At 37.6% G+C, this 19639-nt stretch overlaps 2 protein-coding genes across 2 annotated transcripts in view; both read right to left on the bottom strand.

The window, feature by feature from the left end:
• Nucleotides 1-19639, bottom strand: part of LOC112050853 (thioredoxin domain-containing protein 15) — a 140393-nt gene that overhangs the window by 113570 nt on the left and 7184 nt on the right. The gene's annotated exons all lie outside the window — the stretch shown is intronic.
• LOC112052212 (serine protease inhibitor dipetalogastin-like) lies at nucleotides 1983-6215 on the bottom strand. The gene is made up of 2 exons (XM_024091211.2): nucleotides 6061-6215; nucleotides 1983-4195 (listed from the first exon to the last, which is right to left on the bottom strand). Exons 1-2 carry the CDS (start codon nucleotides 6074-6076, stop codon nucleotides 2763-2765), a joined length of 1449 nt encoding a protein of 482 aa, XP_023946979.2. The 5' UTR covers nucleotides 6077-6215; the 3' UTR covers nucleotides 1983-2762.

Raw genomic sequence — 19639 nt, forward strand, 5'->3', positions numbered from 1 at the left:
TAATCTCACCTGATGGTAAAGATGGAAGCGGGCTAACTTGTTAGGATGAGGATGAAAATCCACACTCCTTTCGGTTTCTACACGACATCGTACTGGAACGCTAAATCGCTTGGCGGTACTTTTGCCGGTAGGGTGGTAAACTAGCCATGGCCGAAGCCTCCCACCAGCTAGACCTGGACCAATTAAGAAAACCTAAATCGGCCCAGCCGGGAATCGAACCTGCGTCTTGTAAATCCACCGCGCATACCACTGCGCCACGGAGGCCGTCAAACTATCGCCATTCATTTATTGCAGGCTACGATAAATGAATATTACAATCTACGAAACCCTTACTTAGCAACCACTTACAGTCAGATGATTTTGATGTTATGCATTGCTGCCAGCCCCTCAGTTTTACACAATAACGCACTAAAACGCTTGTGTGCAGACCTTAATATATGTCGGCGCGAGTAAGTTATTTGATCAGTTGAAGTACGAAGCTAGGAGGGGAGTAGTGGGAGACCGAGTGCTGGTATAAGAGACTGCTTGGGCGGTCTAGCTCATTCTTGTCGTGGGAGTGGGAGTAAAAGGCGTCACACAAGTGCGTGATTCCACTCAAGGTCCTTCTATGGGTTTATTTGTAACGTACTTATCTAGTGGGAATTGTTAGACCAGTCAGACTTTCATTCAATAATTGTGTTTTGCAGACAGCCGCTTCTGATGTCAAACCCGTTTTCTCCGTCATATACAAATGTACAAAGCCATTTTTTTTCTAAATGTTCTGGTGGAAATGGTATTACAGACACATAAAGCTTAACATTTAGCCCTCAATGCTAACCTAATATAAACACACGTGTGTAGTGTGCACCAAAGAATTGCTTACTAGCTCGGTCAATTTTACGGTAAGTATCCTAATCACAGTATAACAAAACGAATGAAAATTACATCAGTTCCAGTGCTACCCGATAAAATAGTAATATTTTATGATTATTATGATGTGTTATTCTTAAAAAGCGGAACCTTATGCCTTATCTAAATACAAATGATGTCATTCTGAATCGCTTACGAAAATATATAAAGACATTGTTATTTAACATGCCTAATTACATATTGGCATATTATTTAAGTTATTCACTGAATGAATTCTGATAAAGCTTCGATAATACTGTCAAGGCTTTAGGGGCAAGGCCAGTATTGCGTTAAATGTAAACAAGATGCGTTTATCTCATATTCGAATTCTCGCATAACACCTAAGAATTATTCAGATTATTCAACAGTTTCAATATTCTGAGGGTATTACTAATCAGTTATTATATGTTTAATGCATCGATCTCCTATTAAAAAGTGCTCAATCAGCGACCAAAAAAAGTCCCCACTCAATGAGTGCTAAACACAACTTCTTGGCACTCAATTCAAGTAGTCGCATTTGCAAATTCAACCTTAAACTCAATCCTTAAGCTCTGAATTCGGGATTTTATTGAATATTGGACTATATATAAAGGACTTTAGGTATAATTTTCTTTACCAATAATTCTTAATCTGTCAAAGCAAAATTGGCCAGTTTTTAAGTAAAATTTTCTACATGATTGTTGCGTCCTTTTATTATGATCCATCAGAGATCAATGGTTTAATGGTTTAATGCGACATTTTAAGCTTTGGATTAAAGTCCGGTTTCGCGCAAACTTGCGTCGCGCATTTGTTGAATGAAATAAGAAAAGCTTACCTACCTAAGAGCCGAAGTAAAACAACGAGAGTTTAGAATTTAGACCTTTAAGAAATATTATTATCACACTAAAATTATACACGAAACTTTGTTTAAGTGTGTATGTTTGTTACCCCTTCACGTCGCATCTACTGGCTTGGCTTAATATTTAGATATATACTTATCCTGGAGAAATCCAAGGTATTTGTTGGATTTAGAAAAACGTTGGAGGTACGAGCTTCTATTTTAAGAAAAAAATATAGGCAGATTGTATCTGACTAGGTATGTATAAAAGAAGAAAAACATTTAATTTTTTTTATTAAAACGTAACGCATTAAGCTAAGTGGTTTTTACAAATTCTTACAATAATAAAATAAAATAAATAAAAATCTTATATTATAGATAGGTATATCTCCACTTTAAAAAAAATTGTTTCTGTGAGACAAACGAATAAGTGTATTATATTATATTATGTAATGTTATCCGTTGGTATCTATAGACTACATGGCTATAAATTCACAGGTCATTTGACCCTTTGCATAGTTTAATTGAGTTGGAGCCATTAAAAATTACTTTATTAACTTTTCTTTTAATTTAACTGCATTCTGGTTCGCTTTTCTTTAAGATGATACGAGTAGTTAACTTGCTTATGATTTATGTAGGTAAGGCCTAGCGATTTTCATATTTTATTTTATTATTATATTTTATATTATACTAGGTATTATATTTTCCTTTGCCATCCAACTAAGAAATTTATTACTTAAAGTTATAAAATCCGAACTAGGTATGTCTGAGTATACATGAGTTTGTATAAATTCATGAGCAGGCCCGCCCATACGGCGAACAGAGCAGTCGCTCCAGGAGCCAAATCCCAGAGGGTGCTCAAATGGTAAAGAATTTTGGCAAATGGCAAAACATTCCATACTTTGCACTCGCAATTGGTATATGTATATATTATTAGGACCAAAACAGGAGAGGCGCCATAATTGGATCTCGCTCCGTTCTAAAATGTACTTCGGGCCGGCGCTGTTCGTGAGTATACATGAATAGTCTATGGCACGTTCAGTCAATAATCTCACGCCTAGTCACATCGACCGAACCTCTCCACGGTGAGGTGTTCGCCGGCACACCGCATCAAACACTCGTTGTTGTAGCTCCGACCGTCCGACGCGCATACCGGGAACATTATCCTCGCGCAGGTGCAAGATGGCTGCGGATTCACTTCGCGGACCTCTGGTTTGTTGCAGGGGCCGGCGTGGTCTATCTCTAGATCCTCGTTCTGTTCCCTCGCACAATTTAGTAAACAAGGATTGGAATACGTCTTTCCGTCAGTCCCGCAAACGGGGAAGGCTTCTCGAGTGCATTGACATGCTGGAAGAGGCGGGAGTTGTGCTACTTCGACTGCCTCGCGGTTCGTCACTTCACGGAGCTGAACTGGTTTCTTGCAGGAGCCGAGATGTTCTACGTGCAGATCCTCGTTCTGTTCCCTCGCACAAATCAGTAAACAAGGATTTGAATACGTCTTTCCGTCAGTCCCGCAAACGGGGATGGCTTCTCGAGTGCATTGGCACGATGGAAGAGGCGGGATATGCGCTACTTGGACTGCCTCGCGCTTCTCTCGCTCGCAATCTCCGCTGTGGGCGATATCGACGTTTTCTTCGCATTTCAAAACGCATTCGTTAGGGTATGTTACTCCATCTGAACCGCATACGGGTAAATAGAGTTCCGGGCAGATGCACGACTCTCGTTTGCTTCTGCATTCGCCGTGATGCGCGACTGATACGCCATCTTGACATGTTAACCCGCACTCGTTCCCGTAAGTCTTGCCGTCAGTGCCGCAGACGGGCGCGTATATCATTGGACACATGCATGGTCTCTCAGCTGCTTGTCGCTTTGATCTGCAATTTCCGAAATACGCCACAGAGACGCCACTTTCGCATTTTAGCGCGCAGTCGTTTCCGTAAGTCATGCCGTTCGTCCCGCAGACGGGGGCGTTGATGTAAGGACAGCTGCAGGGCCTCTTAGCGACCTGGCGCTTTGCTCTGTCTGCGCAAGCTCCGTGATGCGCAATGGAGACGCCATCTTTGCAGTTCAGCGCACACTCGTTATCGTAAGTCTTGCCGTCCGTGCCGCAGACGGGTGCGTAGTTTAACGGACAGATGCAGAGCTTTTCTAGCGGTTTCGGTTGGCAGTATCCATAGTGTATAAGCTCGAGGTCGCCGCCCTCGCATTCCATGCTGCATTTGTTGGGGTAAGTTTCGCCATTGCTGGCGCATACCGGGGCGTACTCTAGAGTGCATATGCAGGGTTTAGCGGCCGTGTCGCGGGCGATCCTGCAAGGTCCCTGGCTGTGGAGCTGCAGGTCGGGGTCGGTCGTCTGCCGGCACTCCAGCAGGCACTGGTTGCTGTAGGTCTGCCCGTCGGAGCCGCACACGGGCTTGAAGTTGCGCGTGCACACGCACGGCGGGAGCGCTGACGTCACCGACGCGCACGCTGCCAGCGCCACCAACAGTCCTGTCGAAGAAACACATGTCTAAGTAAGCGATGTAAGTGAAGTAAGCTTATCAGAATGTAGCACATAGTACCTACGATGTTACTTTTCAATTTTTAACCGACTTCAAAAAGGAGGAGGTCCTCAATTCGGTCGGTATTTTTAGTTTAGTAGAAACATTTTTGTGATTTTGAAATCGGTTGTTTTTTTGCGCAAAGGATCCTCGCTGTCCAACGCGGAAATGCAGCTAGTATTGCCACCATTCCACGTGGGCTTGATTTGTATAGTGATTAGGATACGTTAGCTTAAGTTCCTTTTTGTATTCTTTCAATCAATTTAACCTAAGCTAAGCTAACCTAATCTACAATTGTAAAAATCCGTATACTACATAGTTTCGGAGATTATCTACCTAATGTGAACCGACTATGAAAATCAGTTGTCTAAAGCAATTATAATTTTCAAGTCAAAAGTTATAAATAATGAAAGAAAATATCTAAATCTCGAGATACATTTTAAACAATAATCTTTAAAAATATTAACACCAATATATTTAAAATTGCTAATTGCGATTTATTAATGACAATAGATAATTAAATCAAGAACAATTTATTGGTGCATCCGGAAACCCTGTGCAGATACGTATTTAATAGGTATAATTACCTACTATATTCTGCAGTAGATAGTTATCGCTTGAGATGTGACGGGTCACGCGAACTGGGTTTATCTCGTCGATTGTAATTATTGGTTTCATATTGTAGATACCTATTATATTAGTTCAAGTTCAGACGCTGTGTTGAAACACTGCCCCATAAACCGGATTTACATGACTGGGTTCAATCCCCGTCTGGGCAGAATGAGATTTTCTTAATTGATCCAGGTCTGGTTGATGGGAGGTTTCGGCCGTGGCTAATTACCCCCTACCGACAAAGACGTACCGCGATTTAGTGTTCCGGTACGATGTCGTGTAGAAACCGAAAGGGGTGTGGATTTATCCTCCTCCTAACAAGTTAACTCCATCTTAGATTGATAATTTTTCTAGTTTTCGAAGCGTTAGCGATCGTAGAAAGAGAATCGATGTGTCGCTTGGCTACAGGGACTGTAGCCTCAGCGCAAAGGAGGAACAAACGGGACAAAGATACACACTTACACAAAAACTTTCGCCTTTAAAATGATGATTCTCGCATCGCATCTAACTGATTTTCGCAGTTACGGTTGATTTTGATTTTAAAATTTAATAACCTGACACGATTCATGTTATGAAAATGATCTGATCAAAGACATGATGCCATTGTAATTTTATGCGACTAGCAGACACCGTGGTTCCCGTTCCCGTAGGAATACGGGGATAAAATATAGCCTATAGCATATTCAATGAAAACAAATAAATAATTTCCGATGTTTTTCCTTCACTGTTTGAGACACGTGATATTTAATTCAGCTTTATGTAAATAATTATGTTCTGACAGCGTCTGAAACGAACGCGCGGAAAATTGAATGGGATATTTTCCCTAAAAAATGTCCACAAAATATTCTATTCTCAAATGAGGTCCAAAAAAATTGTGATCCTACCTAACCCTACAAAATGAAAAAATAATACGTGAACTTGTTTCTAATGGTTTCGCCTCTTTGCTTCAATAACTCGAAAATTACTAGGTATTTAGCGGGAGACTATATTTTTAACTTCCAAATAAGTTTGTTGTCAAAATTAACGTGTTTTACAAATAGGTATATTTAAGCGTTACTTGTATAATACATTATTTTTGGGCATGAAAAAAAATTGCCCCCAAAATAGTCATTTTCGATTTAACACATTAATGAAGCAAATAAGCGACTTGTCCAACTTCCTGGACATGTCATTTGTAAAAAATGTAAACAAATAAGTACATACCGAGCCGGTAAATCATTTCTATGCCAATATCAAACACTCAACGTATATTATCGATACGAGATAAACCTAACGTGCTCACTCCAGGAAGCGTGGCACTGAATGATGGTGAGACGGCATCGCTTTTATATATATATAAAATATTTTTCCCAACGAGGTTCTGTTGTCAGTGTAAATCCCCAGCGTGCGTCAAACACAACAGACCCGTTTTCTAGTTAACATGTATGCTTTACTTAACAACACGGTATTTGTAAATAAATATATGGCTGAACTTATTTATAAATGTACGTACTTATACTTATACGTAAACTAGCTCAGACTGAGCCTGTTCCCGTAGGAATACGGGGATAATATATAGCCTATAGCAGTGGTGTAGCGTGCCTTGAAGAGTATTAAAGTTAGTTGTAGACCCCCAAAAATAATTGTTCACAAAAGAAACAAAAATACTTCCACAAAATAAATATGATAGTGACTTTTTAACCTATGTAGAGTGTTTCCAACTTTTGCATAACACGGGAAAAAAGATTGCTGTTTTTAACCGACTTCAAAAAGGAGGAGGTTCTCAATTCGGTCGGTATTTTTTTTTTTTTTTTTTTTTTTTATGTATGTACACCGATTACTCAAAGACGCCTGGTCCGATTTCAAAAATTCTTTTTTTGTTTGAAACGGTATAGCCCCCATTTGGTCCCATTGCCATCATGTCAAGATCTGATGGTGGAATCCTGGAGAAATTGAGGGGAACTTTCGAAAATTATATGGGTGTCTAGTGTGTTCGTAAACTTTTCCATTTAGTACTTTTAAGCACTACAATTTCATGAAGGTTTAAAGTCGATCTGATGATGGAGCCATAAAACAGACGAGGGAACTCCTCGGCGATTTACAGCAGTTACCTTGTGTTTGGGCTTGATTAATTTGTATTAATGAGAACTTTCCACATAGATAGGTTGTGACTGTCATTTAGGGGTTTGGTGATGAAGACCAAGGACAATTAAGGGAACTCCTTAACAGTTTACAGTAACTACCTTGTGTTTGGCCTTGATTAATTCGTATTGCTGAGATCTTTCTACCTATATGAGTTGTGTCTGATATTAGGGGTCTGATGATGAAGACCAAGGTCAATTAAGGGAACTCCTTAACGGTTTACGGTAGCTACCTTGTGCTTGGGCTTGATTAATTTGTATTGCTGAGAATTTTGTACCAAGATGGGTTGTGACTGTCATTAGGGATCTGATGAATTCGTTTGAGATGAAATTTTACACTAAAAATGGAAAAATAATTAAAATTTTAATAAAAAAAAATACAACCGACTTCAAAACCTAAAAACGTACCCACTAAACTAAAAAGTGAAAAATAACATCATAATATGTTCTACCTGCTGATCAGTATGAAGGCGGTGCTTAGCCGGTATTGTCTTAATTTAAGCCATTTCTGACAGGACCACATGAAACAACACTGTCTGCAAAATCTAAATTTATAAGATATTCTCACATGAATGGCTTGAATTAATACATCACCGGCTTAGCACCGCCTTCATACTGATCAGCAGGTAGAACATATTATGATGTTATTTTTCACTTTTTAATTTAGTGGGTACGTTTTTAGGTTTTGAAGTCGGTTGTATTTTTTTTTATTAAAATTTTAATTACGTTGTCATTTCTGGAGTGAGACTCCAAAGGCAGTTTTTTTTTCCGGAAAGCACCAGTTTACACTGGTGCTTTCCGGAAAAAAATAGTAAAATTAATCCAGAATTACTTCTGGATTAATTTTACTAATTTTTGCTTTCACGTGTAAATCATTGATACGACTGATATGACGGTAGCTACGGCCTACCTATAGTCTTCCTTTAAATGGGCTATCTAACTGAAAGATTTTTTCAAATCGGACAAGTAGTTCCTGAGATTAGCGCGTTCAAGCAAAATAATATAAGTACAGATAAATGGTTCATACAGTGTATCGGCTTCGGATATTGAGGTGCTGGCATCGAGTTCTCGGTCGTAGTATGAAATATTGTGCCTGCGATTGCCAGACCTCATTTATGGATGGCTGACAAACTAAGGGATGTCACGAAGCAAATATCCCGTAGAAAATATTAAAAAATGTGTTTTTTTATTCTGAAAATCCTAGATACGCCAGTTTACGGTTTCAGTTCAAAACCCCCTAAAAAGTAAAGCCTAAATCTTATGATATACCTAATTTATCAGTAGAGTAAATATTAATTATATATCTTTTATGTATTTTGATGAAATAACAATCCCAAATTTACCTGTAAAACTCATGATATTTTTCATGTTTTAAGTTTTAAATACGCCTAAGTATAATATAATGCCTAGTAAGATACCAAGAACGAGCTACGTTATCGAAACCAAAGGTTATCGTGAACCAAACTGATCTTGGCATAAGCATTTTTGATCAACATTTCTGAATAACTTGGTAATTAACAGGAATTATGTGTTTATTTGAAGTGTGAAATTCTTAATGAGATACTTGTTTGTAGCAAAATGTATAACTATTAATAATTATTTCTTTTTTCAAAAGGCAACCGCTGAGTTTTTAGCTAACTCTTCTATTTTATAGAGGAATGATTTGATTGTTTGTTTATTTGCATTGGATACGTTTTGAAACTACTGAACCGATTTGAAAAATTCTTTCAGTGTTGGAAGCTACACTATCCCCGAGTGTTATAGGCTATATTTTATCCCCGTATTCCTACGGAACGGGACCTAAACTCATACACATCGTATAATTTATTATGTAGAAATAACGAGGTGTTTGGTATAATATTTGTAAGTCTGTACCCATTGAATCGAATCGACTCTGGCGAGTCCAGAGTCAAACTGTATATAAATTAATTAAAAAAAAAAAAAAACCCGACTGCATAAAGTATAAAAAAAACTGAAAAGAAAAAAAACAATCTCAGTCCAGAAGTGTAGAAAGCAATTCAAATCATGCGTCAAAGTTAGTGAATTGACTGACACGTCGATTCGTTACGGTTAGGTTACGATGCCGCACAGTTGAATGTTCGTATATTCGTAAAAAAAAAACTCGCGTTATCCTTAATCTTGTTTCACGCAAAAATAACAGGAAGTTCTTAACTATTTATTTATTGTATTACGATCACTATTGCTAATTTAACAATCTTGTATCCGTCACATTCAAGGCTGGGAAAAAGTTGATGTTTTCATTCGGATTTCCCTATAACAATTTCAATGTCACCTAGATATTGTAAAAATATAATTTACGACCTATTTATCAACATGCAGTGTTACAACGACGTGTTACATGTATTATTTCTGAATCATAACAAAAGGTTTTAAAATATGTACATGTATATTACAATACATATGTACCTACTGCAATAAATCATAATGATACAAAATATACTTAAGAGTGTGCAATATGTAATTTGGTGGTTACAAATGGTTCTGGATCTCAGATTCTGGAAAAGTTAGGAGCCTGATATTTGGGTAAATGATATTTCAAAGTGTTAGCTTCGTTATGACTATACAAAATACACAATTTGTAAAACTTTTCTCGATAGTTTATTTTTTTTGAAAAATACATGTTTTGCTCACATTTTGCTTTCAATCTCAGGAAAAGCAAACTTATTTTCCTAAATTTTTGTTTTGTATTGAAAATTAGGTATATATCTTGAACATGGCCATTTTGTTTTTCGTTATGTTGTTTAATTTACTTGCAATTAGGTATGAATGGTTTTGGCGCTCACGTCATAAAATTTGCGTCGCGCGTCAATCGTTCCGTGCTTTTCACTCACGTGAAAGTCATAATTCGGCGTCTCGTTCGCGCTTCGAATTTTATCCATATCGTACCGACACGCTGCGCGCTCTTAAATGGTGAATCTCGTATGCAAATTATCTAATTCCGGTAAAACGTTTGTTTCCCTTTCTTTCGGGACTTTCAGTTTAGTTAAATTTATTTTTTGCTGGTGGGAGGATTTGGCTTGTTACCAAAGACGACGGTGTGATGTCGTGTATAAACCGAAAGGCATGTGGATTTTCATCCAACTCCTATCTAGTTAGCCCGCTTTCATCTTAGATTGCTTCATCACGTTCCATCAGGTGAGATTGTAGTCAAGTGCTACCTTGTCTTCTATAATATAAAAATGAATCGCAAAGTGTGTTGGTAAGCGCATAACTCCTGGACCAATTCGGCCAAATCTTTTTTTTTAATGTTCGTTGAAGTTCAAGGATGGTTTTTACCATTTTTTTAAAAATTAGAATTATTGCTGGAGAAACCCTAAAAATAGCCCTTTTCTTTATCCCATACAAATGATTTGTAACTAAAAGGTAGTCAATTTGAGCTTTATTGTTATTGTATAAAGTTCATATTAATAATAATTAGAAAACGGGGTAGGGGTAGGGTAGTGGTAGGGTAGGGGTAGGGTAGGGGTAGGGTAGGGGTAGGGTTGGGTAGGGGTGGGGTAGAGTAGGGGTAGTTGAAAGTTTACATCGAGTTTCACGCGGACGAAGTCGCGGGCATCCGCTAGTAAAGAATAAAAAAGAAATCTTTTTAACATAAAAATGGAACCGACTTTAAACACGTATTTTGACTTTAACATAAAATTACTAAACTGATTTTCATGAAAACTAAATGGGACCAATCTGGAAGTAAAAAAGAATTTTCAAAATTGGTTAATAATGATTAATGACGAAGTTATGAAGTACGAGTAAGTAACTTAAAAACACACCTACGTGTCAAATTGAGACCCTCCTCCATTTTTTGAAGTCGTTTAAAAATAATGTGTTTGGACACTACTACATCACTAGATAGTGATGTAGTCCCCAAACAAGCTCAATCTGTGTTGTAGGTCCTAAGACAGGTGATTTCGTCATGAACTTTTATACATTATGTAACTACTTATTAAAAATGTATAAACACACCCAAACTCTGGAATAAAATCTGATCACACATTTTCCAATTGTGGGAATCGAACCGCAGATTCTGAAAGCAGGACCACTACCTATGCGCTACGTGGTTGTCATAAGTAGGTACATAAAATCTTTTTAACTAAAAAATCTAAAACTCTAAAAAGTGAAAAATAACATCGTATATATATCTATCTATCATCGTATCTATGTCCTTTCTACTGATCGGTTTGAAGGTGGTGCTATGCCAAATAAGCTCATAAAGCTCATTTTGTTTTTTGGCAACACCTTCAAACCGATCAAACGATGTTGTTTTTCGCTTTTTAGAGTAATGCATCTTTGAAATCGCTTATGTTGTTAAATAGATATTATTTCCTGTTTTTAGTGTATTAGTGCTAGACCGTAAACGCCACAGTATCAGCAATTTTTTCACTTATTTTGATTATAAAACAAAATTTAAAAATAATAAAATGACGAAGTTATTCCCAATTAAAAGTTCCCAATTCGATGCGTATGTTTTTTTAATGTTTGTTACATGTGTGTGTGTTTTTTTTAATGTTTGTGTCATGCATTAAAAAAACATACGCATCGAATTGGGAACCTCCTCCTTTTTTTGAAGTCGGTTAAAAATTACTATCGTTATCAGGTAGGTACTTCGAGAGTTCTATGAGAAATGTGTTTACGAATAGATAATGATTTTGCTTGAGTACGTAACCACGTAACTATCTAGGATACTTGTGTGAATCGATTACTTGCGAAGTGAAGGATTTCTAGTTACTTTTCGTTGCACTTATTTTCAAGTAACTCATAAAGTGCTTTGAAAGACGTACTACATATAAATAATGGCATTTGTGAAAGAACTAGGGAAAAAAACTAAATATCTAATAATAACCATCGATCTACTATTAAAAAGTAGATGCACAATCAGTGACCAAAAAACGTCCCCACTCAATGAGTGCTAAACATAACTTCTTGGCACCCAATCAAGTAGTCGCATTTGCAAATTCAAACTTAAACTCAATCCTTAATTGGTGAATTTGCCCTGAATTTGGGATTTTATTGAATATTGGACTATTTTTAAAGCAAAATTGGCCAGTTTTGAGTGTCATTTTCTACATGATTGTGCGTCCTTTTATTATAAGAGGTCAATGATAATAACTGTTTGTATCCTGCTTGTTACCATTTTTAGTAATATTAAATGAGAATTACCCTCATTTTCTAATGAAACTAATTAAATTATTATTACTCTTGGTTAGGTATATATATATATATAGTTGGAAAAGACTGTATTACGTCAGCCACTGACGATCAAGCAAGCTCACTTGCAGCCCTAACGGCGTGACGTCCGATAAATTTGATCGTGTGTTGGATGACTATTCATCATCATCATTACTATCTGAAACTGATCCAACACACGATCAGTTTCAGATACAGGACAGGACGTGATAGCCCAGTGGATATGACCTCTGTCTCCGACTCCGGAGGGTGTGGATTCGTATCCGGTCCGGAGCATGCACCTGCAACTAAATATCACGTGTCTCAAATGGTGAAGGAAAACATCGTGAGGAAACCTGCATACCAGAGAATTTTCTCAATACTCTGTGTGTGTGAAGTCCACCAATTTCCATTGGGCCAGCGAGGTGAACTATTGGCCTAACCCCTCTCATTCTGAGAGGAGACTCGTGCTCAACAGTGAGCGGAATATGTTTTGGTAATGATGATTAAATACAATTATCAAGATTTTTTTAACTAAGTAAATTGCCGGGTGGTTATTTTAGGCTAGGGCCGGGGATGGGCATTTCCTTTTATTACCATAAACCCACCAATCTGCATCAGAGCAGTGTGGTGGGTTCAAGTTCCATGTCCTGTAAAAGGAGGCCTAACCTTTTAGTTAGCCGTTAAAATAGACTGATAAAAATGTATTGTTTACTTTACTTTAATCTTGTTAAAATAAATCACATCGTGCATGTGCCCAAAATGACACTTGTCTTTATTATCTAGAACTAGATCACAATAATCTCCGCTACTCGTGTTGTGTTGTGTTGTGTTGTGTTGTGTTGATAATGATTTATCCACTTTTGTGAGCTGAAATATGTAATATTTAAAATCATATTTTAAATAAATAATTTTAGATTTCAAAATGTCAATCATTAAGGCGAGGCAAGCTCCTAAATCGAAGTGTAGTGAAGCGGGAAGGAAGGGAGCAGGCGCGCGGGGCCCATGTGCTTGATATTCAATCTTAGAACAGTATCATTGAGTAGCGTGCGTCGCGTTAATTCATATTTTGAATTTTGGATATTTTAACAATGTAATCCCTTACTTTAGTAAAATAATAAATGAGCTATTGATTTTGTGAAATAAAAACAGCTATCGTTCATAAAAAGGTAAGAAGAAGAATAGGGATGATGACAGTTTTTTAAATTGTATATAAATTAAGAGTATACTAATAGTAAAGCAATTTTGTAAAAGGAACAGGGTATCTGCGATCATTACTTTCGGAGCTACAGGGATTTAAAGAGTCAGATTTGCGGCGCTGCCGCGGATCCCTGAAAAACGCCCCATACAAAATGGCTTGAACTGATGACGTCATAGGCAATGTAATGATCGTTAGATTTGTATGGGCGTTCAAACAAAATTACTAATATCTTTGTTATTTTTGCGTTTATGCTTATAGTTCATTTATTAAAAAATGTCACATTTAATGTAAGGAAGCTAAAACTGTATGAATTTTCTTCTAATTACGATAAAAAAAATTTAATAGTTTTTGAAATTTTATAATCTCATTTATTTTGCAAATATCCAGACAATCTTTGCTTTTTATGTATAAATTAGTTAACATTGACCCTATTTACCCGAATGTATCATAAAAATCAATATATTCAAACCTAGTCATCATCCCCATTGTAGTTTTCTTTTAATTTGTAATTTCTTTGATAATATTTAGGATTATAAGGATAGAATACATTTACAAGGATAATAAGCATTTTTTTATTATTCCATTTTCACATTTAGTTAGTTTGTTCTTTTGTCAGATCTTCACACTGTAGCTGTGTTCAAAAAATCACTCTTTTTGACAATTTTGACCTTGTCTTAACAACCCATATTCGGCTCACTGTTTAGCACAAATCTCCTCTCAGAATCCTATCTTAATTAAAGAGTGAGGCCTGGCACGGTAGAGAATAATTACCTATGAAATTACAGGTTGTTAGTCATTAAGCCTTGGTAATACCGATGTCTCAGTTTAACCGTCTAGGGAAGTGCGACAAAGTCTTTCTACTAATAGGTACCTTACGTGCCTACAAAATCACCACAAAAAGTGATCCGAATTTACTCCATTTTTGTGTTTACTTAAGATATATATTTATGTATATACTTATAGTTTTTACACTTCTTGAACACATAACTCGACATTGTAGATGTAGAAAAATACTTAGGTATTATTTGTTTAAATAAATTTCGGGGACCGATTTAAGGCCGATGGGACGGTATAATGACACGACCAGTTATAGATTTTGCGCAGGAACGACGACTTTACTTGCTCTCCGAAGCACGGCGGTGTACTAACGCCGCAAACTAAACGACGAACGAAGAGATAAAGTTTGTGTTGTTATAGGGGATAATCTCCGGATCTACTAAACCCAATTTAAAAATTCTTTTACATATAGAATGTCACGTTATTAGCGAGTGTCATAAGTTATGTTTTATCTCCGTATCCCTACGGGAACGAGAACTACGCTGGTGAAACCGGGCGTCTGCTAGTGATGAATATAAGTAAAAGCAGATTTCTTAGAACAGACCAATATCTACAGGAAAATACGCAGTGATGTGACTGCAAGTCAAGCATGGTCAATATTAGCAGACATGTCAATATTGGTTAGCGCGAGGTCTTTGCAGCGGTTGTCGTGACCCTGTGCCTCGGTGTAGTGTTGCTGTGTAATGGTAGGCGTCCACATATCCGCATCGTAGGTATCGGACGCACCCGCAACGCATCGGTATAATCCGAAGTCCGAACGCATCGGATTAGAAGGCTAGTGATACAATAATGTTGTTTAGCCACTGTAATTTTTTTAGGTTATAAAACTTCAACACAGTATTTTTTTATTGTTTGCAATAAAAAAAATACGCTTTTCTCAGATTTTTATTCCGCGTCGAATGAGGTATCGCTAGTATTGTTCCTCCCATTCCAACGAATTTTCGCAGGTTTCACACTACCAAGTTTTATTGACACTTACACATCCTATGAATCGCACGTATCTACCGTAAAATTAAAAATTCGATTGATGCGATGCGTCCGATATATACGATGCGCATATGTAGACAACCTGTAGCGCAGTTCGTAGTTCTGTGGTTTTCAACAGAGAGGTCCTGGGTTCGATTCCCAGATCGGTTCAGTTTAGGATTTTATACTTTCTTAAATTGGCTCAGGACTGGCCGGAGGTAGGGTTTGGCCGAGGCTAGTTATCACCCTACCCGCAAAGACGTACCGCCGAATGATAATAAAATTGGGAGGTTCTGTAGTAATCTTTATTTTTATTCTTTACAAGCTAGCCCTAGACTACAATCCCACCTGATGGCAAGTGATCATGCAATCTGAGATGGAAGCGGGCTGACTTGTTAGGAGGAGGATGAAAATCCACACCCCTTTCGGTTTCTACACGGCATCGTACCGGAATATTAAATCGCTTGGCGGTACGTCTTTGCAGGTAGGGTGGTAGCTAACCCCGGCTTTACCTGTCACCAGCCAGCAGGGGATCAAACCCACGACCTCCGTCTTGTAAATCCACCGCGCATATCACTGCGCCACGGAGGCCGTCAAATCTAATAAAACATAACTGTAGTTAAGGCATAGATGTACGTACATAATGGTAGGTACAAGAGGATAATTGATAGATTATATCTGAAAGGTGATTATTAAAATTATAAATATAATTATTATAAATGTACCTACCTACATAAAAGATGGCGTAACTACTCAAACCACGTGTGGAATAATATATTTTCCTTAACATCTGAGGATTACTATTTTTTTTTACTCTTTACAAGTTAGCCCTTGACTACAATCTCACCTGATAGTAAGTGATGATGCAGTCTAAGATGGAAGCGGGCTAACTTGTTAGGAGGAGGATGAAAATCCACAATCCTTTCGGTTTCTACACGACATCGTACCGGAACGCTAAATCGCTTGGCGGTACGTCTTTGCCGGTAGGGTGGTAACTAGCCACAGCCGAAGCCTCCCACCAGCCAGACCTGGAGTAATTAAGAAAATCTCAATCTTTCCAGCCGGGGATCGAACCCAGGACCTCCGATTTGTAAATCCACTGACCCACGGAAGCCGTCAAAAGTAAACTATATGTATACAAATATAAACAGACATGTTACTGTGTGAAGATGTGGCTTACTAATGCTGATATTTTTTTTAATCAGTCGAGTAGTGTAAAACCATTACAAGCGCTTAAAATCAAATTTTCGTCATTACCATCATCATTATTAACAACCCATACCTATTCAGCTCACTTTTGAGCACGAGTACCTCTCTAGACTAATAGTCCACCACCAACGTATGGCAGACTTAACATCACTTTTACGTAGAGAATTAAGAAAACTGATACACAGGTTTCCTCACAATAAATAAATAAATATACTTAAACAATACACATCACTATCTAGCCCCAAAGTTAGCATACAGAGTAGCTTGTGTTATGGGTTGATATTATAATATTAATATACAATTATATACTACATATAAATACTTATATAATGTATAAATACACACAGACACTGGAAAACACATGCTCATCACACAAATATTTTCCAGTTGTGGGAATCGAACCCTGTTTTGTTTTCCTTTCACCGTTTGAGACATGTAATATTTAATATCTTAGGGGTTTTTCAAAATTTTCAATTTTATATTAATGTTAAACACTCAACGTAACTAGGTACCTAGGAACTTATGGATGTCTAATTGCAATCTGCAACCTGCAGTACTTAATCACAGGTTAAATATAATTACAGCATTATAGTACACGCGGTAATGTAATAATAATCGATAGAAACGAGAATAACAGAACTAATGCAAGAATAAATAAATTAATCTAGGTAAGGCACTTCAAGCTCTTAAATATGTTTACTATACTAATATCTATGACTAAGTGTTCTCATAAACATACGAGTATACATAAAGGTTGATATTATAATGGTATTGTTTGACCACAAAGTCTTTGTTATGTGAAATTACAAAACATAGTATAACTATCGTCAAAATTCATTTTATAAATATGCATAGTCATGATGAGCTTGACATTAATGATTCTTGATATTTGTAATAATAACTAAACATTGTTGTACGATTTTTAATTCAAAAAATAGAACTTTTAACAGCACTAGCTATGTAAGTAGGTATGTAATCTATGTTTTCGGTTCCCAATTAAGAGGTCTACAACCAACATCGCGCTTTCCGTATAAACCTCAACCCTACCGTTTTTCTAGACCTTGATCACGACCTTGGAAGATCTGTAAGATCATCTGTGCTCGTTCAAACCCCCAGTGACGCTGCGTTCTTCAAAAGTCAAATACACATTTAATAATCTAATAATCTAATAAAAACACTTGTGATCCTTCATAAGATCGTCGATGACGAACTTACTGTGGCCCTTGGTTTATGAAACGTTATAGGCAGGCACTGTAGTTATGCGTCAATGGGCTGGGCAGATAAGCCGATAGATGTTGGGGTTCCAAAGTGCTAGTATGGCCACAGAATACATAATTATGTACAAGATTGCGACCCCGCACCGAAAAACGCAGTGTTGGTCAACCCTCACGAGGTTTACCGACGACATCGAGCAGGTTACAGTGAGCCTTTGTATGCTGGAGGCTCGAGATGTTTCTGACTGCTAATGATCAATACTTAGAAACAAAATTCTAGTTTCTATCTGTGATGTCAAAATAACTATGTTTTCTCAAAAGCTTAAAATATTTACACCACACCAAAACACAAGTTTTTTTTAATTTTTTTGTCCATCTGTCTGATTGTTCGGGATAATTTTTGGAACGGCAGAACCATTTTAATGAGACTTTCACTAGAAGATAGAGCAGGTTGTTCAGCAACATATAAGTAGACTACATTTAATCCAAGAAAAATCCATGGTTCTCGCGAGATTTGTCAAAAACTCAATTTTACGCGTATACGTTTAATAAGCTTGCTCTGAATTGATACTCTACTGTTAGAAACAGAGTCGAAAATAAACCACCTAAGTGTGTGCCAGTAACATTTATACGTAACATCATATTTGCGAAGATAATAGTATAAAAAATAGCGCAATCGTTATCTGGAGCAGAACAAACTGAGTAATCTCACGACGGAACTGAATAAGGTTGGGGTTTCGTGCGACATTGAGTCGCGAATTACGTCAAACCTATAAGTAATTATGTATTTCATGGCTTTCCTGCTTGGTTGGTCCAATGGCTAGTTTATGCCACTTTTGATAACGAGGTCTTGGTTTCGAGTTCCGGGTCAGGTTATGTAATATTCAGTTATGTTTTCAGCCCGAACGTGGGAAGTTGGTGTTACATGCATGTTAAAAACTCATTATTACGCCTCGGACGTTTAACGGAAACGCCTCGCCTACTGCTCGTCAGCAACGCGCCTGCGTCACTTCGAATGTCCGAGAGCGGTTTGTATCCCGGGCAAATCGATGAGTCCCGCGAAAAATTTGTGGATTTTTTTTTTCTTTTTTTTTCATTCTTTACATGTTGACTTCACGTGGACAAAGTCGCCGGCGAAGGCCTGTAATTTATACTTCTGTATTCTGTACATGAAATATATATCCAAAATAACTATCAGGGGGTGATTAGTGATCGATACTGATGCCAAAAATGCAATCAGTAAAATTTCTGTCTATCTGTCTGTATGTTCGTTATAGAAACAAAAACTACTCGATGGATTTTAACGAAACTTGGTACAATTGTTCTTCATTCGCCTGGGCAGGTTGTTGTATACTTTTCATCACGCTATGATCAATCGGAGCAGAGCAGTGAAGGGAAATGTTGGGAAAATGGGAGAAGTTACTCCATTTTTTTAAGCTCCCGTCGCGTGTGCCGCCTTATAGGGTAGGGTAGGGGTAGGGTAGGGCTAGGGTAGGGGTAGGGTAGGGCTAGGGTAGGGGTGATTATAAGTTTACTTCGACATTCACGCGGATGAAGTCGCGGGCGTCCGCTAGTTATAAATAAGAACACCAGTCACCACATTCGGATGGGTAAAGAACCTAGTGTCTCAAGTAGGTACTTAATTAAAACCTACCACGTGGATCATCATTCATCAGTAACCAAAACTTGTCAACTGGCAACGCGTGCAAAATGCGAATTACAAATTACAGGTTGGAAAATGCGTAGCTATAAATATATTGTTAAAGTTCGAACAGGTACCTTACTCAGTGTTCCGTCTATAATTACTTATGTAGACGACTAAAATAAGGTCCGCTTGGCCATCGTGAAGCCAAAAAGCTGGAAACTAAGCCAATCTAAGCCAAAAAGCTGGAGATTATTTATGAAAAAAATAAGCTTTAAACTTGAACGATTTAGGGAACCTTTGAAATATGTATGTTACCCTTACACTCCAAGTACAACATGGTTTGATCTAAACTCCACAATACCTACATGGGGTGTAATGGCGTCTATGAGGCCCAATTCTTACTTAGGATGGG

Source organism: Bicyclus anynana, chromosome 19 (assembly GCF_947172395.1).
Source record: "Bicyclus anynana chromosome 19, ilBicAnyn1.1, whole genome shotgun sequence".
NCBI lineage: Eukaryota > Metazoa > Arthropoda > Insecta > Lepidoptera > Nymphalidae > Bicyclus > Bicyclus anynana.